This window comes from Pongo pygmaeus, chromosome 5, assembly GCF_028885625.2.
Source record: "Pongo pygmaeus isolate AG05252 chromosome 5, NHGRI_mPonPyg2-v2.0_pri, whole genome shotgun sequence".
NCBI lineage: Eukaryota > Metazoa > Chordata > Mammalia > Primates > Hominidae > Pongo > Pongo pygmaeus.
In genome coordinates, this window is record NC_072378.2 from 37,171,470 (window position 1) to 37,194,218 (window position 22,749).

The following is a 22,749-nucleotide window of genomic DNA, read 5'->3' on the forward strand; positions in this document are numbered from 1 at the left end:
CCTCAACCTCCCGGGCTCAAGCGATCCCCCTGCCTTAGGCTCCTGAGAAGCTGGGACCACAGGTGTGTGCCACCATGCCCCATGCCAAGCTAGATTTTTAAATTTTTTTGCAGAGACAGGGTCTTGCTATGTTGCCCAGGCTGGTCTTGAACTCCTGAGGTCAAGCGATCTGCCCACTTCAGCCTCCCAAAGTGCTGGAATTACAGACGTGAGCCACTGCACCTGGCTATTATTCCCATTTTAAAGATGAGGAAACCAAAGCACAGAGAGGTTAACACCCTTGCTTGAAGTCACACAGCTAGTAAGAGGCGCTGAGATGGGAACAAGACAGTCTGGCTCCAAAGATTAATAACTGAGATTCCAAATGATGATCTCAAGTCATCAAGATAAGTTTAATTACATTCTAACCTCAGTTTGAGAAGTCAGAGAAGTGTGAAATCCATTTTAGAAAGGCCTCTGTGCAAACTAGTTAAAATTAAAAAAAAAAAAAAAGATTGGCTCTGAAACTCAGCTAACTGGAAAAATCCGCCAGTGTGCAACACTTTCTCCCTCTAACCCTGATGGCAGATAAGTGAGGCATTGCTGGGGGTTGGCAGCTGATTTTGTTCCTTAGCCTTATCTGCCCTCCCTAATACAATCTAGACCCAGAAACATTTGCCAAAAGCCCACTGTGATCATCTGTATTGTTGCACCATTGTAGACTCCGTGGGGGATAAAACAGGCCTTCAGAGAAATTTCTAGACTGAAATGAAGGCAAGCTTCCTCCCTAATGGGTACCCATGCCACAGGGAAGTCCTTGAGACAAAGAGTATGTAACTAACCGCCTGGGGGCTGTGCCTTGGAAGGTCGCTCTGTCTTTCCTCAACAGTCATAGGAACAAGTGGGAGCTTGTGAATAGCTCAACGCCTTGATACATGTGTGAACCCAAGAAGAGGCCGGAGAAAGTGGCAATAAGATGGACAGGGCCAGCAGGATAACAGAGCAGTAAATTCTGGCTGAGGGTCTGAGGTTCAGCTGTTTGACAGCCTCAGCCTGAGAGCCGTGCTCTCTGAGCACATGAAATGCCGTCCCCTTGGCCGGGCATGATGGTGCACAACTGCAGTCTCAGCACTTTGGGAGGCCGAAGTGGGAGGATCGTCTGAGCCCAGGATTTCGAGACCAGCCTGGACAACGTGGTGAAACCCCATCTCTACTAAAAATACACAAAAATAGCGAGGTGTGGTGGTGCGCGCCTGTAGTCCCAGCTACTCAGGAGGCTGAGGTGGAAGGATTGAGCCCGAGAGGTGGAGGTTGCAGTGAGCCATGATCATGCCACTGCACTCCAGCCTGGGCGACTCCGTCTCAAAAACAAAGAGAGAGAAGGGGAAAAAAAAGAAAAGAAAAGAAAAGAAATGCCATTCCCACCAGAAGCATCACTGGAATCAATCACAGAGAAGATAAAGCAGCTCCTGCAATATATAATTTCCTGCAATTTCTGTCTTTCACCCTATCTTTTTAAAAAACATATTAAGTTCTTCTAAAACATCAGGATTGCCTCCATTTGCATCTCTCCGCATGTTAATGGGGCTGCTGGGGAGATTATAGCAAACAGCCTTGCTCTCCAGGGTGGCCTGGTCTGCTCTGGCATCTTAGCCCTCCCTCCCCTGAAGAGGGCTGTGAAGGTTAGAGGTCAGCGGGAGAACAGAAGAAGGCTGTTGGGTCTCAATGGCAGCTTCCAGATTCAGAGCAAGTATGAGGTGAGTGCAAAATTTAAAGGCGGCTCAAAATTTCGGTCATCAAAAAAAATTTTTTAATGTGGCATTTAAAAAATCAAAATCAATGCAAAAGCTATAATAAACAGAATATCAAAATTTTAAATGAAGATATTTTATAAGTGAAGCAGAGGCACAGAAAAGTAACTTGCCCAGGGTCACATAGGGAGTAAGCAATGGCTTTTGGTCTGGATCCAAAGCGCAAGTTCTTAATCACCGTGCCCTACAACTTGTATGCCCTAAGAAGCACTTTTAAAGCCAGAACAGCAGCTCACACCTGGAACCCCAGCTACTCAGAAGGCTGAGGCAGTAGTATGGTTTGAGGCCAGGAGTTTGAGACCAGCCTGGGCAACATAGTGAGACCTCCATCTCTAAAAAAATAACAATTTAAAAAATTTAGGCCTGACGCTGTGGCTCATGCCTGTAATCCCAGCACTTTGGGAGGCCAAGGTGGGCAGATCACTTGAGGCCAGGAGTTCAAAACCAGCCTGGCCAACATGGTGAAACCCCGTCTCTACTAAAAACACAAAAATTAGCCAGGTGTGGTGATGCACGCCTATAATCCCAGATACTCAGGAGGCTGAGGCAAGAGAATTGCTTGAACCCAGGAGGTGGAGGTTGTAGTCAGCTGAGACCGTGGCACTGCATTCCAGCCTGGGTGACAGAGCAAGATTCCGTTGCAAAAAAAAATTAAAAAGAAGGGCCACGGTACATTTATTTTCTTCTCCTTAAAATGTGCTGGATTTTCCAAATCTCCTAGAATTAACATATTGTCTTTTTTAGTCAGAAAAAAAGAAGACATCAATGAAAAAGAAAAGGAATCAGCACTCCAGTAGGAGGAAACACACCAGGAGCTGGGTGTGATTCTGTGAGTAGGGCCCTCTAGGAGGAGGAGGCTGGAGCTGGGCTCATGGGATAGGATGGCAGAAGCAGGAAACCTGGGACGTCAGTGAACACCCCACAGGTTGGAGGTTATTCATACACAGATGGTGGGTACGGAAGCTGGTCTGAGAGACGGCCTGTCTTTATGCATTGACTGTAATAACCATGTTGAGGCCAAGCTGGCTTTTCTTTGTTGTCTTAATGACTGACTTCCCAAACAATCCAATCAGTTGTGCATCTGTTGATTTGGTCATTCAGAGGCTGAAAACTCCAGATTGACCGTTTTCCCTCCCATTCATTGAGCCTGTGTTTCTGCGATACTAACCAAAATCCATCAACTGATGTTCAAAAGAAAAACAGGACGATTTGGATATGAGGATGTTCACTACAGTATTATTTATATCGTTTCCTAAAAAGAACAGCTTTGATAAATTATAGCCCATCCATACAACAGAGAAATAACGTGCAGCTATTAAGTGCATGTTTTCTAAAAATGTATAATGATACAGGAAAAGGCAGGCTATAAAACTAGATACTATATTATATCAATTATAAGAAAAATTATGTACATGGACACTCAGCAAGAAAGTCTTGGAGGAAGCACATCAAAATGTCAACAGTGATTATCTCTGGATGATTTTTCCATGCTATTTATATTTTTCTGTATTTTCCAGCTTGTCCATAATGAATATGTTATTTTTTTTAGCATCAGGAAAAAATGTTTTTGTTTTGTTTTGGCTTTTTTAAAGCCAGATAATTTCTAAGACCAAAAAAATTCAAACTAACCTTAAGAAGGGTGATGTTTGAATGCTGGTTACACGGGATGCTCATATCGGTCCCAGCCACAACACACAACTCTCCTATGTATCAACCTGCATACTTCCGAGTCTCAGAGAACCTTCACCACCTCCCCCACTTAACTTGACTCTTCCTTCTCATCTGTCTTTCTCCATGGCTCTTCCTTCTTCCCTCATCTTTCAGGTAGAGAAACTGGCCTCTCCCTGAAGCTTGTCTTTGGAACAATGAAAGTTTTGATTGTGTTGGGATCCAGGCTGCTAAATTCCCCAGCTATGAGGTCCCACACAATCTGGCCCCAACTCCCACCATCACCACCTACAGTCTCATCTTTCCGATTCCTCATCCATCACTCCTGCCCCAGGGCCTTTGCACTGGCTGTTCTGTCTGCCTGGACCAATATTCCCCAGGTAACTGGAAGGGTTCATTCTCCCACCTGTCTATATATATTGGCATATTACATAGTATCTACACATTTTCCTTCGGGATAGTCAAGAGTGTGATAAAATAGTTGTTGTAAGAAGAGGCACTGGATCTGCCAGGGCTGAGGACCACTGCTCTAATGTGATTGCCGGTTGGCATTTCCGTCTCTCATACTAAATTAAAAATTCTGGGACAGCAGGGACTCAGTCAAAGCATATTTCCTGAACTGAAATGAAAGAATACATGAGCACGCTGGTGACACCTAAGGGGTGGGGAGGCCCCCAGGGGCAGTTATGGTGTGAAGTTCTAACTCCCTTTGCTCGAGAGAGATGAGGCACACCCTTCTTCCTCCATCACTGCCTCCTCCATTACCACCGCCGCCATCCTGGCTGGGACGGCCAGTCGGGTGGAAGGACCTGACTAGGAGGTGGTAAAGACGTACTATCCTGAGCCGGAAAGTCCTGACTCCAGAGCATGGCAGGTCTGGGTGGCTGACAGGTCTCTAGGGGGAACCAAGGGGCTGGGAAGTGGAGGGCAAAGAGCTATCCAACCCTCTGTATTGGCAACAACCCCTACCTTTTTTTTTTTTTGACAGGGTCTCACTCTGTTCCACAGGCTTCAGTGCATTGGTGCAATCATGGTTCACTGCAGCTTTGACCTCCTAAGCTCAAGTGATCCTCCTGACCCAGCCCCCTGAGTAGATGGGACCACAGGCGTGCACCACCACACCCTGCTAATTAAAAAAATTTTTTTGTAGAGATGGTCAGGGGGGGTCTCACTATGATGTCCAGGCTGGTCTCGAACTCCTGAGCTCAAGCTATTCTCCTGCCTTGCTCAGCCTCTCAAAGTGCTGGGATTATAGGCGTGAACCCCAGCCTCCACTGCTCAAAGCCAGCCTGCCTGCTGAGGGCAGTAGCCCCACAAGGAACAGAAGGTCGGTGACTGTCCCCTGTACCGTGAGGGCTCGAGGCTCCAGGGGTGAGGGAAAGACTGAGGATTAGGAGTCCAAGGCCTAAGCTAGAATCCCAGCAATCTTAGGCAGGCCACTAACTTCTCTGCATCCATAAAACAGGGTTACTCACACCTGCCCAGCTCCCCAGCCTTGAGGTCAGAATCAAATAAGACTAAATAAGAGGGTCTCGGTAAACCAATGTTGGCCAGTATTACAGACAGTAACAATCGTTTTACTGCTGTATTACAGGCAGTAACAATCGTTTTACTGCTGAGCAGAATTGAACCTTGGGTGATTCAGAAGGCCCTTCGGGAGACCAACCTCATCACTGTCAACATCAAGTACCATTCGATAGTGTTTGGATCAAATTCTGATTGTGGGAACTTCTTTGACATTTAAATTCCAGATGAGCAAGGCTTTTCTATAACCTGTCAAACTATGCTAGTGACACACTGGAGTCCACTGTCATCCTTTGCTGGTTCCCACCCGCCCACGCCGTCCCCATGGATGAAGAGAGGGTTTGTCTACTTCGGCAAAACGTATTCATTTGAGCAGGAAGCCCTGCTCTGGTGAAAAATCATCTCTCAGACCCCACCCTCTTCCTTTGATCCTCCCACTGAATGCTGAGCTGGAAAGACGAAGCAAAGCTGTTCAGATGTAATTATTTTAATTCAGCCAGATGCTGGGAATTAGTCTCTTTTCCTTGCAAGGATTCTAGGGAGAGACAGAACTCAGCTAAAGATGCCCCAGAAGAAAAGGAGCTGACAATCTCAGGAGGAAGGGAGGGTGCTCCCTGCCCCCGACATAGACCCCTGGTGCTGGAACAGCTTAAATCAAGAAAACTGCTGCTATCCCTGGGTGAAGGAGTAAGGAGGACTGGGGAAGAAGGAGGAAGAGGAAGGGTTTAACACCTGATAGGTATCAAACCTAAGACTGCCTACCAACCCCTGGAATGCTAGACCAGTAACGGCCACCAGCATTGTCTAGAGCATTAGAATTTCCAAAGCGCTTTCATGTATGTGACTTTATTTGGTTATAAACTAGGAAGAAAGTCACCAGCTGGGCTAGAAGCTTGGGGAAACACTGAATTTAGGTTCAAGGAACTCAGATGCACCCTTTCCTAGGCATCTGTTAGACACACTCACATTCATGAACTCCTTTAATCCTCACAGCAACCCTATCAGCACCAAGCTGCAGGTAGAAAACGGAGGCTCTGGGAGCTGCAACAGCTCTGTTCCACAGGGCAACTGAATTCTCTCCCTTGTCTGAACTCCAGTGGCATCCAGATCCTCAGCGGACACATGTGTGTTTTGTCCATGACCTGGTGCTGAACACTCGGTCTGTGCTTCCTAATCATTCAGTCACATATTCGTGATGGATCCTCGGGAATGCCTACTGCACCCCGAGTCCTGCCCTGGGGGTGCACATTGGGTGGGGTTCATTCCCGCTGTCAAGTGCCTTCAGATCCACTGAGACAAACAGATAAGCAACCCGGGTGAGCAGTTACATATGAATTTTTTTGGTCATCTCCAGACTGCCCTGTACTATCGATTCTGTGTTCACGTGTCTTATTCTTCCACTGGAAGTCCTTGGAAACAGAGTTTGTAACGCCACAGTCCGGTGGTTAAAGACCTTGGCTCTAGAACCAAACTGCCAAGTTTCAGATCTCTTCTACTCAGTGGCTGTGTGACCCTGGACAGATCACTTAACCTCTCTGTGCTTCAGTTTCCTTATCTATAAAAGTGAGGAAAATTAATGAGAACCATAATTCATCAGATGTTATAACACATCATACTACATACTACATTATATATTATAATACATTAGATAAGGAAGTCAATCCATGTAAACCACTTAGCACAGTGTATGGCCCAAAATAATGACTCAATTAATGTTCTCTAACACTGTTATATCTCTATACCAGCAGCTCTCAAAGTATGGACCAGGAACCCCGAGGGATCCGTGGGGTCAAAACTATTTTCATAATAATGCTAAGATGAAGAGTTTTCCAGAGGTTATCTGACAGGGATTTCACAACAGATTGACTACAGAAGCAGCTATGAGAATCCAGATGTCTTCCATTAAGTCAGACATTAAAGAGATTTGCAAAAATGTAACACAAGGCCACTCTTCTCGTTAAATGATTATTGGGAGTTATTGTTGTTTTTCAAAATATGTGTTATTTTATTTATTTATTTTTTGAGATGGAGTCTTGCTCTGTCGCCCAGGCTGGAGTGCAGAGTCTGCAGTGAGCCGAGATTCCAATCTCGGCTCACTGCAGCCTCTGCATGACGGGCCCAGCTAATTTTTTTGTGTTTTTAGTAGAGACGGGGTTTCACCATGCTGAGCAGGCTGGTCTCGAACTGCTGACCTCGTGATCCGCCCACCTTGGCCTCCCAAAGTGCTGGGATTACAGGCATGAGCCACTGTGCCTGGCCCCGAAAAATGCATTATTTATGTTGACCCATAATGGGTTCAACTATTGTTATTTTTAAAGGAATTAAATTATTTCTAAAGGAATTAATACATACATTAAAATTCTGTTTAAATTTCTAGTAGGGTAAATATTGATTGATAGCTGATCTGTAGCGCTGACCTCCCAGGAAGGTAGGAAAATCTTGTTTCTCCTGGTCATCCCTCCTAGCCCCATGGGAAGCTGTGTTCCCAGGGTAGCCCAGGCTTTGTTTACACTTGCACCCTGCCTCTCCCTGCGTCTGTCCCAGCCTCCTCTTCTCTACAAGCCCCACCACTTTCCCACTTTTGTAGCCACTCTTAGGTTAGATAGTGGTGGTTTCGGGGCTGAGCCCGGATCTTAGAATCAAGCTGACCTGGGGTAGAATCATGGCTCTGCCGCTTGTCATCCTTGAGCAGGTGACTTTGCCTCTCTGAGCCTCAATTTCCTCATCCATAGAATGGGAGCAACATTTTGTACCTGCCTCTTAGGATGATTGTCAAGAGCGGCGATAACTTATGTAAAGTTCCTATTACTTGACAAATACTGACCATCCCCCTTATGGTACTTTATCATTATTATTAATCATGAGGTCCCCTGAGCCCCTTCTTTGTGTGCTCAGCTGTCCCCATCTCCTGCTCCCCCACAGTCCTACAGAAAAAGCAAGACCAAGGGCTGCCTGGGACCGCAGACTTCTTCCCAACACATGCACACGCACAGACACACTCCATCCACGCCATGCAAGGTGTCACCCTACTCCAGAGCTGAAAGTGAAAAATGACAGCTAAATGTCAAGCACCCAGGCTTCCTTCAAGACTGAAAAGGTCTTTGCTGCCACAGTGTTGGTGCCAAGGCAGTCTCGGCTCAAGGACATGTGAGTGGCGGCTGTGATGGGGAGGGGAGGGAGCCCTGGCATGGGAGCCAGGGGACGGGGCTCAGCTGGGCTCTGCTGCTGACTGTGGGTGAGTTCCTTCTCCTCTCTGGGCCTCAGTCTGCTCAGCTATAAAAAGGGAAAACACCCACCAGCTCTGATGTTGCAAAATTCTATGACAGCCAGGTCAGCATCAGGAGCCCTGTCTACCCTCGGTTTCCTCCAGGGGCTCAGGGAGGCCAGCCTGCACTCCGTCACCGCCCACCCCAACCACGTCCTGTGCTGGAGTCCTCTGCCACTCACCCTACAGTTGCTGAGCTCCTCAGCGGACAGGATGATGGTGCCACATTTCTTTCCTGGGACACCACTGGGAGAGGAGAAGATGAAAGAATGGAAAGCCAGACAAAGACAGAGCCATAAACCTGACACTCCCTCAATCAGCCCCCCGCTCATCCTCCCCCTCCCCCTACCATCCAGCAGACCTGCCCCAAAGCCCCTGAGAAGACAGAGTCTCCTGAGATCCTTGTGGCAGTGTGGCCTAGTGCACTGCTTCCTGGGACTGGGTCCCCGAGCCTGGAGCTGCCCCACCCCCTGCTCCCCGAGAGCCCACCAGGAAGGGTAGTGCCTGCAGTGAAAGTCCTAGAATTGGAAAAGCATCCAGACTCACCCGGAGGCTTCCAGACCAGTGGTTCTCAAACTTTCCATCCAAAGACCACTTCTGTGGGCAAAAGACCTCATGGGCTAGCCACCCCACCTCACACCCAGCTGACCCCCAGAGTCCCGGGACAGTCCAGCTCTGAGCCACTCTGACGTGTCACGGGAGGGAGGAAGGCAGGAGGGCTGGTGTGCCCTCGCTGGCAGCTTGCCCAGGCTCCTTCCCATGGCTACCTCCCCTTAAATGCCTTGGCTGGGGTCTCCCTGGGAGTGAGAGATCCCAGCCGACTGTGCAGCTCCCCAGTGAAGTGGGCAACCAGGTCAAGGTCCGTGAAGTCGGTCCACCCCAGCACATCCCTCCAGGAGGGCAAGTTCTTCGGCTGGGGCTCCACCCAGGGGACCTGAACCACCTCTTCCCCTGGTTAGATAGGACCCCCTCCTTCAGGCACCATCCCAGCCCACTCTAATGTTTGGGACTAAGCCAGAGGTGGGGGAGTTCCAGTGTAGTCAGGGGCCACTGGGAGGGAGAGGAAAATGTCAGATTGTCCAGTAGCTCTGTGACTTTGGGCTCATTCCTGTACCTCTCTGAGCCTCAGTTTTCTCCCCTATATAACGAGCGTGACTGTATATACCACACAGTGCTTGGCACAGAGAAGGCCCGCAGTGAGCAGCATCCCCCTCCCCGCACCCTTTACTTCACGATTGTACAATGCTGGTAAAATCCAGCCTCACACCTCAGGCCAGCCACAGGGCCACCATCATGCTGTCTGTGGAACACACTTTGAGAACCACTGATGGAGCTCTTCCCAGCACCAGCTCTTGGAGGGAGAGGCTCTCAAACAGAGGAGGCAGGGGAGGAAGGGAAGCCAGCCCTGGAGGGCTGGCAGGACAGCCCAGATCTCTCCAAATCAGGTGAGCAGAGCAGGGGCCACATCTGGGGCATCCCCTGCCATGGACAGGGGACAGTGCCTGCCAGCTTGTCCCCCTAGACTTGGGCAGCTGAGCTGAGTGCCTCAAAGCCCTTCCCCACCCGCTGGTCTGGTCCTCCATGGTAGTAAAGACATGATTTGTTTGCCCAGGGAGATAGAATCCTCCACGCCAGCCTCCTCCGCCCCATGTTTCTCCATCTGTTCCTTTCTTTGCCTCTGAGTCCTTCTTCTATTTCCGATCCTTCTTTCCCTCCTCTCCAGCCCCAACCTGCTCCCACCTTCTTGGCCTTCCTTTCTCTCTCTCCCTCCCTGTCTTTGTATCTCTGTCTGACTCCTGCTGCCTCCCCAGTTGCTGCTTCTCTACTCTCCAGGTGAATTAGCATCCATGCTCTCTCTGGGCTGTGAGCATCCCCGGGCCCGCGGGAGGCCCCTTCCCCACCTGCAGCTGGTCCAGTGGCATATCCAGCTGCTGCAACCTCAATTCCTGAGAGCTCTCAGGGAAGGCCAGGGGAGCTCTGCTTACCCCAACAAAATGCCCTTCTGCAGAGGCCCCTCCAGGCAGAGGTTCCCTGCCCTGCACTCCCCCACCCCCAGCCCCAGTGGGCGAGTGGGCGTGAGAAAGAAGCCAGGGTGGGAACTCCCCAGCTGGGAAAGAAGGGGAGGGAAGGAGGAGGAGGCTCTGCGTTGGCCACATTTGCATGAGGCCAGCCGAAACCAGATGGTCAGGGTGGCGGAGTGAGGCTGGCCCACCGCAGCTGGCGAGCAAACGAGCAAACATGAAAAGTGGGGATGCAGCTGGATCTACTCTGTGGTGAGGAGGAGGCGGGCATCCAGCAGCCAAAACAAGGGAGGGGAACAGGGGGGAGAGGATAAAGACAGGGGAGGAAAGAGGGGGAGAGAAGGGTGGGGATTGGGGGCCTAGAGAAGCCAGGCCAGGGAGAGAGGAAGGGAACAGAGAGTGCCCAGCCCCCCTATTCCTAGACAACATTCCCCACCTGTAAGCCCCACCCTCTCCCTGAAGTCCCAGGAGCCACTGGGGCTTGAGATGCCCAAGCTCTAGCTTGGATGGGGGAGGGGCCCACTGCCGAGTGGGGGCCTCTGTTCAGGGCCCAAAGAGCCTGGGTGCCTAAGAAGGAACCCAGGACTCTCTGTCCCCTGGATCAGGGCCACATTCGCAGTGATGGGAGCAGGGATGAGGCCCAGACTCTGAGGCCCCCTTTGCAGAGCTGGCTGAATGTCTAAGGACTCCAGGGCCAGAGATGTCTGGCAACCTACCCATTGGACACGGCTGGCATGGGTTTGCCCGTCCTGGAATTCAGGCTGAATGCGCCTATCCTGTGGAGAGAGAGGGGGAGAGAGAGCATGCCATGAGCTGAGTACCCCCACCCAGACAGGCCACCGCACTTGGCATCCAGATGCTTGGAGACAAGCGGCTGCTCCAGAAGTCATTAAAACAGGATCAAAGCCACAGGCCAGAGCAAGTGGAGTCCTTCTTCTGAGCAAATTCCTCTCCCTCAGTGGTTCTCAAGGTGGGACGCCCAGACCAGCAGCGCCAGCGTGTCCTGGGAATGTTATTAATAGGAATGTAAATTCCCAGGCCCAGCCCATACCCACAGGATCAGGAACTCTGCGGGGTGAAGCCCAGCAATCTTTGGTGACACTGGTACCTGCTGCAGTTTGGGAAACCCTGTTCTCCCTTTCCAGACTCCACATCCAGACTGCAAGATGGGGAGACTGCTGGAAGAATCACATGAGATCATGATATGGGCTGAACTGTATCCCCCAAAATTCATGTATTGAAATCTTAATCTCCAGGTCCTCAGAATGTGACTATATTTGGAAATAGTCTTTTTTATTTATTTATTTATTTTTATTTTTGAAACAGAGTCTCGCTCTGTCACCCAGGCTGGAGTGCAGTGGCGTGATCTCGGCTCACTGCGACCTCCACCTATCAGGTTCAAGTGATTCTCCTGCCTCAGCCTCCCAGGTAGCTGGGACTACAGGCACACACCACCATGCCCGGCTAATTTTTGTATTTTTAGTAGAGACGAGGTTTCACTATGTTGGCCAGGCTTGTCTCGAACTCCTGACTCAGGTGATCCGCCTGACCTTGGCCTCCCAAAGTGCTGGGATTACAGGCGTGAGCCACCGCGCCCAGACTGGAGATAGGGTCTTTAAGGAGGTAATTAAGGTAAAATGAGGTCATGGCAGTGGACCCTAATCCAATGGCTGGTGTCCTCATAAGAAGAGGTGACTAGGACACAGAGGTGCACAGAGAGATGACAACGTGAAGACACAGAGATGAAAAAGAAGACAGCCATCCTCAGAAGACATAAACTCTGTTGACATCTTGATCTCTGACGTCTAGCCTCCAGAATTGTGAGAAAATCAATTTTTGTTATTTAAGCCACTCAGTTTATGGTATTTGCCACAATGACCCCAGCAAATTAACACAGATTTCACAAGCAAAACACTGACCCTCATGCCTGGCCCAAAATAGATGCCCAGTAAACAGGAGCTGTTCACAGGGTTTAGTCAAGAAGACAACTAAACTACGACATATGAAATCTTCGATGGGGTAAAAGGTCCACCTCCTCCTCCAACATTGTCATCAACCTCTGTATTTCTATATTGCTCAAGCGATTCTCCCACTTCAGCCTCCCAAGTAGCTAGGACTACAGGTGTGCACCACCACACCTGGCTTTTTTTTTTTTTAGAGGGAACCTCATTCTGTTGCCCAGGCTAGAGTGCAGTGGTGTGATCTCAGCTCACTGCAACCTCCACCTTCCGAGTTCAAGCAATTCTCCTGCCTCAGCCTCCCTAGTAGCTGGGACTACAAACATGTGCCACCACACCGGGCTAATTTTTGTATTTTTAGTAGAGATAAGGTTTCTCCATGTTGGTCAGGCTGGTCTAGAACTCCCGATCTCAGGTGATCCACCCACTTTGGCCTCCCAAAGTGCTGGGATTACAGGCATGAGCCACCATGCCCGTCCTGGAGATAGGGTCTTTAAGGAGGTAATTAAGGTAAAATGAGGTCATGGCAGTGGGCCCTAATCCAATAGCTGGTGTCTTCATGAGAAGAGGTGACTAGGACAGAGAGGCGCACAGAGAGATGACAAGGTGAAGACACAGAGATGAGAAAGAAGACAGACGTCCTTTGAAGACATAAACTCTGTTGACATTTTGATCTCTGATGTCTAGCCTCCAGAATTGTGAGAAAATCAATTTTTGTTATTTAAGCCACTCAGTTTGTGGCATTTGCCACAACGGCCCCAGCGAACTAACATAGATTTCACAAGCAAAACACTGACCCTCATGCCTGGCCCAAAATAGATGCCCAGTAAACAGGAGCTGTTCACAGGGTTTAGTCAAGAAGACAACTAAACTAAGACACATGAAATCTTCGGTGGGGTAAAAGGTCCACCTCCTCCTCCAACATTGCCATCAACCTCTGTATTTTATTTTATTTTATTTTATTTTATTTTTGACATGGAGTCTCGTTCTGTCACCCAGGCTAGAGCGCAGTGGTGTGATCTCAGCTCACTGCAACCTCCACCTCCTGAGTTCAAGCGATTCTCCTGCCTCAGCCTCCCTAGTGGCTGGGACTACAGGCATGTGCCACCACGCCAGGCTAATTTTTGTATTTTTAGTAGAGACAAGGTTTCTCCATGTTGGTCAGGCTGGTCTCAAACTCCCAACCTCAGGTGATCCACCCGCCTCGGCCTCCCACAGTGCTGGGATTACAGGCGTGAGCTACTGCGCCCTGCCAACCTCTATATTTTAGATCTTGCTTGTCCTTTAAGGCTCAGTTTCAAAAGCCATGTCCATAGGAAGTCTCCCTCAATATTCCCCCACCCCCAGAAGGTGTTCCCTGTCACCAACGGTGGACCAGGTGACAGCAGGAAGGAAACAGACCCAAATGACTAGTGGCTTTGGACCCAGGCAGCTGGGAGTTGGGAAGCACAGACACCCTCCCTCATAGGGCATCTCCATTCTGGCAACTCAGGTAAAGCCATGGGTGGGGGTGCTGCTGGAAAGAGCAGATGCTAATGGGTATGCTACACTTAGCACATGGTTAACACTGAAGTGGGCACAGGGGCAGATGTTCCTAGAGAAAGAATATAAAATTACGAATAAAAACTGTTAGAAATAAGTCTTAAGAGGGAGGGGCCTAGCAAATATGAATGTGAATTTTGTATCCTTTTTTTCAAGAGGCCCTCAAATTCTATAAGCTACAGAGACCCCCAAAACAGGGGTTTTCCCCCTGTTCTCAATAAATGATAGCTATTTTCATTGTTTTCTAGGAACCCAGAGATGAGACCTTTTGGTGGCCAAGGAAACATTTCCAGGGGCCCTGAAGTTATCATGAGTTACTGGGGTTCACAGGCAAGGATCTGGAAGAGAGACCACACACACACACTGCAGTTATTATTATGATGATTATTATGATTATTATTGTTATTATTATTTTGAGATAACAAAATAATTGCCCAGGTTGGAGTACAGTAGCCCAATCTCAGCTCACTGCAACCTCCTGGGTTCAAGTGATTCTCGTGCCTCAGCCTCCCGAGTAGCTGGGACTACAGGTGTGCACCACCACGCCCAGCTAATTTTTTTGTATTTTTAGTAGAGACAGGGTTGCACCATGTTGGCCAGGCTGGTCTTGAACTCCTGAGCTCAGGCAATCCACCCTCTTTGGCCTCCCAAAGTGCTGGGATTACAGGCGTGAGCCACCATGCCCGGTTCACATTGCAATTATTGATCATGGTGAGGGGACAGCGTCCAGTGGGAACTTGGCAGAAGCAAGCTGGGGGCTGATGATCTCCCTTTCACGGCCTCTTAGTCCTGTGGCCTGGATGCCTGTCCCAGTCTGCCCTCTCTTTCCTGGGCCCTGCCCATGAGTGTCAACCTAAAATAATCAAAAGGCTCGGGATCCAGTTAAATTAGTTTATTTAAATGCAAAGTGTGAGGGTGGCCGTCCAGAGGAACATGGACACCAAAGAATGGTGACCAGTGTTCCCCAGTGTGGGGAAAGGTAAGAATCGTTTATACAGGCAAGGGCCCTGCCCCTGGGACTTCCTGAGAATAGGGACAAGAGAGGTCACCCCCACCACCTGGCCAGCCCTGGCTGGTCCCTGAAGACATCATCAGGCTCCACTGTGAGAAGCCTTGGGATTCCTCATCCCAGAGCCTGCTTCAGAGTAACAGCTTTTCCCTAAAAGTAAATCAAGGTCAGGGACCATCAGGGACAGGATGGAATGGGAGGGGCCTCACTGTACCCGGCTCTGGCCTACAAGCTGTGAACAATCTTAGGAATATGCTATGTGAGTAGAGCCCTGGGTTCAAATCCCAGCTCTCCCTCTTCCTAGCTGTGTGTCCTTGGGCAAGTCGCTTCCCCTCTCTGGGCTTCAGTTTCTTCTTCCACACTATGATAGGGCTCAGGGTGGGAATAGACTAGACACCATATAGTCTATTCCCTCCTGGGCCTTCCCAGGAGATGGGGCTCTAATAACCCAGCCTGGGTTCCCCTGAAATACCTGGATTAGAAGCCCCGTGAGAGCAATGAGGCATGGGGTCTCTTTATTCCTAATAACCCTGCAGATGCCAGTCATAGCCAGCTGACTGCTTTGCCCCCATCCTGAGCCAGCCCCCAGCAGAATGGGCAGGAAGTTGGCCTACCATTGGGAAAGCAACCCAGACACTCACGTGAGGGGCTTCTCCAGGCGGCTCCCAGGAGACCCCACAATCTCTCCAAGGGTGCAGAAGGCCTGGCCCAGGAAATCCTGCATATCCAGGGAACAGAAGAGACCAGTGTCACCCACTCTGCTCACAGCTATCCCACCTCCCCCATCGCCCAATTCCTGGAAGTGTGAGGGCCCTTAAATGACAGGACGCAGCATCGGACACACATTCCATCACAGCAAAGCCCCAGGCTCACCCAGAGGATGGCATTTCAGAAACTATGGAATTGCTGAGCAGTCACTGGCAGAACTCACGTGTTTGGATAAATCAGGACTCTTAGAGTCAACGTCGTATCTGCAGGGAACACAGAGAAATGATGAAGGCAGCTGCGGACGTTCTGCCCAATCTTGCCTGGGTTCTCAAGTTGAGTCAGGGCCCCTGTCCCCCAAAAAACAGGTCCCAACACAGTGAATATTTCCAGGAGTAACGGTTGGAAGGCATGACAGGGAGGCTTCTGGGTGCTGGACATGTTCTGTTCTTGAGCTGGGTGACGGTCAGAGGGGTGGAAACGGATGTAAAAATGCATCGTGGAGTAGGCACTAAGATTTATGCACTTCACTGTATATATGTTATACCTCATTAAAAATGGAAAAAACTAAATCAATGAGCTCTGTTCACAGGTGGCTAAGCCACCTTACCTTTCACTCCCTTCACTTACAGAGTTCTCCATCTTTGCACTTTGCAGCCAAGCCTTGGCTGCCCGTGGTGCTAATACCTTGCTTCTGACCTTCCCTTATGGCTTCACCCTACCCAGGCCTGCCCAGCTTGCCCACGGGCCTGGTCACTCAAGAGGAGGGAGGCATTGACACCTTCACCTCAGTCGGCTGCAGGCAGCGTGATGCTACAGCTGGCCTCCTCCCCTCACCTGGGGCCTGCTCACCTGGAGCCTCACCTGCAACCTTCCCCCAGCATCTCCCACCCACCCACTGGCATCTCTGTGGCCAAACAGCCATGCCAGGCCCAGATGACTCCTGCTGAGGGATGATCACTCTCTTATCAAACCTCTCCAAAATGTCACCAGGTGACTTCTCTACAATGGGCTGTGTTGACTCTCCTCAGCCTCAATACCTCCCATCCCTCCCTCCAAAGTCATTTCCTTCCACTGCATTCTTTCCTTTACTCCCTAAGGTCCCAAACCCCCTTCTTTCCCACTCTGACCACTTTTCTGTGGGGCAAAGACTTTTCAAACCATCCCATACCCCATAAAAACAACACCACAAACTCCCTGGCCTGTTTACCAAGCCTGAAATCCCACCCTGATCTTTAATGTCAGGAGAAAGGCACTCTCATCTTCCAATGGATGCTGGATGCCTGAGCCCCATCAGCCAGGCCACCTCTGCAGGAGGGGAGGCTGCAGGGACCCTCTCCCAGAACACGCTTAGACGGAGGAAGCAGCCAGTGGGTACCTCCTGGTTACCAGGGGAGAAAAGGGAGCCAAGAGTTGCCTTCAGGATCTTTCCTCAGCGGACATTCCCCAGCACCAAGCAGCTTGCCTGATGCCATCCCCAACTTAACTGAGACGAACTGGGGTGAATGCCATTGTTCTCTCTTTTCTTCCCCCTTTCCATCTCTCCTGGTAAGGGTGCAGGCGACTTCAGCTAATTGTCATTTCTATCCCAGGCCAACCCTGGGCTCCCGCTAATATCTCAGCTCCTCCCACCTCCCTCAACCACAGGCCTGTGGTCCTACCTCCCAGCAATCTTCCTCCCCACCTGGCTGCATCTTCAGCACCATCTTCCACTTACAGATCAAAACGGAGGTTCTGCTTCTCCTCGAAGAAGTAATCCACAATGAACTTGCGCACGAAGTCAGGATTGAGCGTGTTGTCGATGACTTCGGTGCGCCCGAACTGCAAGAGAAGATGGAGGGTGAACCTCAGGGCCAGGCTGGTGGAGCAGGGGAGAACACTGGGCTCAGAGCCCCTTAGTCCTGGTTCCGGCAGTTATAAAAGCCCTGTCTCTCCAGGCTCCTAACATCCATCCCCTCCCAATCAAAGCATGAGTTTTTCCATCTGACAGTGGAAGCCATATACAGTATGGCTCCAACACACACGGCTTCTCCCCATCTCCATGCAAGCTGATGGTCTTAATATCTGAGCAGGCCCTTCCCTTCACCTGGCCTGCCCGTCTCTGCCAGTGGCATATCCTCATTCCTTCAAGGCCTGATATAAATGCCACCTCCTCCAGGAAGGCTTCCTGATTCCTCCAATCAGAGAATTTTATTTCTCTGAGCCTCCACTGAACTCGTGCCCACTCTATGACCACCATTCTGAGAACTGATTCCACAATTAGGTGTGTACTTATTCGATTCCCCAATTGCAAACACAAGGGCAGAGGCAGGGACTGTAGGAGACCACCTCCTAAAACATCCCCACCTTTTGGTATTCATGCCCTTGCATAATCAGCTCCTCTAGAACGTAGGCTGGACCTAGTGACACACTTGTACTGAACAGAGTATCGCACAAGTCATAGAATGTCACTTCCAAGGTTTTGTTGTAAACAACTATGACTTCCATCTGGGCACCCTCTCTTGCTCTGTCTTGTTTGCTCACTTGATAAAACCAGCTGCCATGTTGTGAGCTGCCTTATGAAGAGGGCAGCAAGGAAAGGAGGACGGCCCCAGGCTAATACCAGTGAGGAACAGTGGCTGTCAATCTGCCGATCCGTAAGAATTGGAATCCTGCCAACAACCACTGGGTGAGCTTGCAAGCAAATCTTGCCCAGTTGAACCTTGAGATGATTGAGGCCCCGGCCAACACCTTCACTGTGACCTTGTGCGAGACCCTGAGCCAGAGGACCCAGCAAAGCTGCACTCAGATTCCTGCCTGCTGTTTAAACCACTAAATTCTGGGATAATTTATTACTCAGCAATAGCTAACTAATTCAGAGACTGAATTGTCTTGGTTGCCCTTGCAGCTGATATTCTAGAATTTTGTACATAATAGGCAGTCAATAATTGAATCTCATTCAATTTTGCAAATGACTTTAGGCCAAATCACTTCCCATCTTTGGGCATCAGAATCACTTGGTAAAATACAGACTGTGGAGGGCCTCACTCCAGAGGCTCTGACTCAGTAGGTCTAGAGTGGAGCCTGGGAATCTGCATTTTAAAAGTCCTCAGGAGGGTCTGGGGACTCCACTTTGAGAACCACTGGGCTAGGTGGTGGTCCACTAGGATCTAAGTCCCCTGGAGGCTCCATAGACCATAGAGGAGGGCAGAGTGAGCATGATTCCAGGCCAATCATCCCATCAAAGCAGCTCTCTTTTATATCTGCTCAATACAGTAGACATTTTGAGCAAAATTTTTGTTTCAAAAAAGGGGTGAGGGGCTAAGAGGTGAAGTTTAAACTCACTGCATTTACAATAGACTATCATTCAGCCTTAAAAAAGGAAGGAAATCCTATCATGGGCTACAACATGGGTGTACCTTGAGGAGATTCTGCTAAGTGAAATAAGCCAGTCACAGTAGGACAAATAATGTATGTGTCCACTTATAGGAGATATCTAAAGTGGCCAAATTCATTGATGCAGAAAGTAGAATGGCAGAGACCAGGGGCAGGGTGGAGGGGTATAGGGGGAGTTGTTTATGGGTATAAGGTTTCAGTTTTGAAGATGAAACGTTCTAGACACCTGTTTCACAACAATGCAAATACATTTGTAACTCTACTGAACCGTACACTTAAAAATGGTTATGATGCGGCTGGGCGCGGTGGCTCACGCCTGTGATCCCAGCACTTTGGGAGGCCGAAGTGGGCGGATCACGAGGTCAAGAGATCGAGACCATCCTGGCCAACATGGTGAAACCCCGTCTCTACTAAAAATACAAAAATTAGCTGGGCGTGTTGGCACACGCCTGTAGACCCAGCTACTCAGGAGGCTGAAGCAGGAGAATCGCATGAACCCAGGAGGCAGAGGTTGCAGTGAGCCAGGATTGCGCCAGTGTACTCCAGCCTGGCAACAGAGTGAGACTCCATCTCAAAAAAAAAAAAAAAAAAAAAAAAAAGGTTATGATGGAAAACTTTATGCTATGTGCTTTTTTTCCCCCACAATTAAAAAACAAAAAACATTAGCTAGGCATAGTACCATGCACTTGGGGTCCCAGCTACTCAGGAGGCTAAGGTGGGGGGATGGTTGAGCCCAGGAGGGTGATACTGCAGTGAGCTATGATCACACCACTGCACTCCAGCTTGGGCAATAGAGAGAGACCCTGTCTCTAAAAACAAAAACAAACAAAAAATCCACCACACTGTATGCTCCATGAAGGCAGGGGTGCTGTTCGTTACAATATTTACCAGAGTCTCAAAGTAGTAAGACAGGCAGGTGCAAAGCAAAATATTTTAAGTGGGCGTTAATCCTTCATAATAATCTTGAGTGTCAGAGTGTCAGTCTTCCCTGATGGGGCTCTGCAGTCCAGGAAAACACCAGCACATGGGCCCCTCACACACGTGGTAGATGAGGCCCTGGGTTACCTGAGGCTTACCCTGAGTGTCCCTTCTACCCTGAATTAAGTTAGAAACTTCCAAAGCGGCTGGGCGCGGTGGCTAACACCTGTAATCCCAGCACTTTGGGAGGCTGAGGCGGGCGGATCACTTGAGGTCAGGAGTTTGAGACCACCCTGGCCAACATGGTGAAACCCCATCTCTATTAAAAAAAAAAAAAAAAATGAGCCGGGCGTGATGGCACATGCCTATAGTCCCAGATATTTGGGAGGCTGAGGCAGGAGAATCACTTAAACCCAGATGGAGGTCGCAGTGAACTGAGATGACACCACTGCACCCCAGCCTGAGCGACAGAGAAAGACTCTATCTCACTGGAGAGGGAAGCTCCCACTCCAGGTAACATGGGGTCATCTGAGGAGCACTAGATTTGGCATCTTCTTGTCCCTCACTCCCTTGGCAAGTCAATCTCACGTTCCAATCAATCTCATCTGCTAAATCTCTTCCTCTGCTGTGGCCTTGGTCTGGCCTCATCACTTTCTCACCTTGTCACCTCGACTGCCATGGCAACCTCCTAAGAGGCCCCCAGTGTGTGCCAATTCCTAATGCTTGGAGCCTCCGCTCCCTGGCCATCCTGTTCTCCAACTCCCCACCCCTCCTGTGTGCGCCCATCGTCCTCCTGCATCTCTAAGGCTGCACTTAACTGTGCGGCCTGATAATGATCTACTGAGTCTCTTTCTACCCCTCTAGATTGTGAGCTTCTCAAGCAGGAGGAGAATCCAAGTTCTCCTCATCTTTGCAGCCCAGGACCTAACACAGCATTTAATACACAGTTGCAGGTTCAGATCATAATAGCTACTGTTTATTGAACACATACAATGCACCAGGAGCGGTTTTAAACATTTTGTGGCATATGGATATTGACCAATTTTGCATCTATGTGTAAATTCATTTCGGCATTCCTGATCGCCTATATGTGTGTATTGTTTGAATTATTTGAACTGGTTGCAACATCATACTGGTTTCCTCATTAATTAACAAGCTTTGATAATAAATATTTGTCATGCTAATTTTATACTTGTATGGCAGTCATGATTTTACCTTTTTAAAAAATATATGCTTTAACAGGTGCTTTTTAAAAATACCCATGCTCAGCCCCACCACAGACCAATTAAATACAAATCTCAGTGGGTGGGGCCTGAACAACTGTGCTTTTTTAAAGTTCCCTAGGTGATTGTAATGTGCAGATGGAGTTGAGAACCACTAATGAATGAGAATACACCAGGAGGAAGGAAGTAAACTAACATTTACTGAGCCCCTACTGAATGCTCAATAGCTTAAGTGCATCATTAAGTTATTACATTCAATTCTCACAAAAATCCTGTGAGGTATTACCCATTGTACAAATGAGGAAACTAAAAATCAGAGAGGTTAAGCAACTTGCCCAAGATCACACAGTAAGGCCGAGCTGGGACCTAAACCAGGTATATCTAACTCCAAAGCCCATTATATTTTTACTGCATCTAACTGTGAGGAGTCATCAAGCATTATGAAAATCAAATAAAGATGAGGTTTACTTCACAAGCGTTTATACAAGTCCCAGTATGTGTCAAGCAATGGAGAGGACATCAAATTGAATAAGACTGGGTTCCTTTCCCACTCCCTAAATTCAATAACAATCTTACAATGCATAACCCCTGTTCCAAAAGAATTCCTGCATTCTCCTCTCCTGCTCTTATTCTTGATGAATACCTCCTGCCTTCAGACAAAAGGAACATGTCTCTTAATGGCTTTCTTGCAAAATATTCCAGGTAAACACCCAGGTTTGAGAAAATCCTCCTTTAAGGAAGGGACTTACTTCCTTTCTCTCATTACCCTTGCCCTCCTCCTTCAACAACCTCAAAGCCTCCCTCTAGTAGGGTTTTAGGTAAGCCCCAGCCCAGAAGGAGCAGGCATCCTATATGCAGTTTCCCTCCCCACCCCGCCCCACCCCCAGCATAGGCTCCAAGGAAAACACCCATTAAGGAAGATGACAAGGCTGCTTTTAAAATGGCACTTGCAGCTTCAATAGAAGGGAATACCCTAGAGTTTTATTCTATCTAAGAAGACAATGGAGTTCCCCTGGAAACAGGACACGGAGGGGAACTCCAAGCCCACCCCCAATATCTCCTAGAGCACGAAAGGGGGCACATGAGCTAGGCTGGACCAGTTGCAAATTACTAAGACTCAGAGGTAGTTAAGACATGCAGATCACAAACAACCACAAAATCCACAATCTGGGGACTTACTGAAGATGTTTTATAGCCTTCATTACTTGGATGAATAACAAAGGGGAAAAAAATGCTAAAACTTGGATTTTAAAATCTGAGAAGCCACCAGGTCCTGTCAGGCCCAATTTATACCCCACTAATGATGGCAGGAACACAACTGAAGAGACATTGAAAAAAAAAATCAATTTGGCTGCTGTATTTCATTCTACATAGACTTATAGAATTTTCAAGCCAGAAGGGACTTGGAGAGATGAGATATTAGTACCCGAGCACTGGGAACCACAGGACGGCATGCAATCTAACTGCTGTGCAGCAAATCCTGCTTAGGGAAGGAGCAGGGGGGTTAACCCCTCACCACCCGTAATACAGAGCACAGCCAGCCCTGTTCGTTCTGCCAGCTCCCTGGGCGTGCCTGTCCCTGCTTCCAAGCCTTTCTGAGCCCCTCTGTCCACACTTTGGGCTCTGAGGATACTGGGAGTGGGGAATCCTCACGTTGCTCACAGACCACCAAACACTGGTAAGCACAGGAATTCTGATGAACAAAGGCTGAAGGATACCCAAGCAATCCACGTACAGGATGTGATGCAGAG

At 49.0% G+C, this 22,749-nt stretch overlaps 1 protein-coding gene across 4 annotated transcripts in view; it reads right to left on the reverse strand.

Moving 5' to 3' along the window:
- CPNE5 (copine 5) overlaps positions 1 to 22,749 on the reverse strand; it is a 99,225-nt gene that overhangs the window by 42,775 nt on the left and 33,701 nt on the right. For 2 of the 4 annotated variants that reach the window (XM_054491649.2, XM_054491651.2), the window contains exons 4-9: positions 17,200 to 17,303; positions 15,709 to 15,748; positions 15,419 to 15,495; positions 10,985 to 11,044; positions 8,794 to 8,844; positions 8,430 to 8,493 (exon numbers count right to left, since the gene is read on the reverse strand). In XM_054491649.2, the coding sequence (XP_054347624.1) occupies positions 8,430 to 8,493; positions 8,794 to 8,844; positions 10,985 to 11,044; positions 15,419 to 15,495; positions 15,709 to 15,748; positions 17,200 to 17,303 (396 nt within the window). The remainder of the gene's footprint in view (positions 1 to 8,429; positions 8,494 to 8,793; positions 8,845 to 10,984; positions 11,045 to 15,418; positions 15,496 to 15,708; positions 15,749 to 17,199; positions 17,304 to 22,749) is intronic. The other 2 variants (XM_054491650.2, XM_054491653.2) reach the window with 2 other exon arrangements.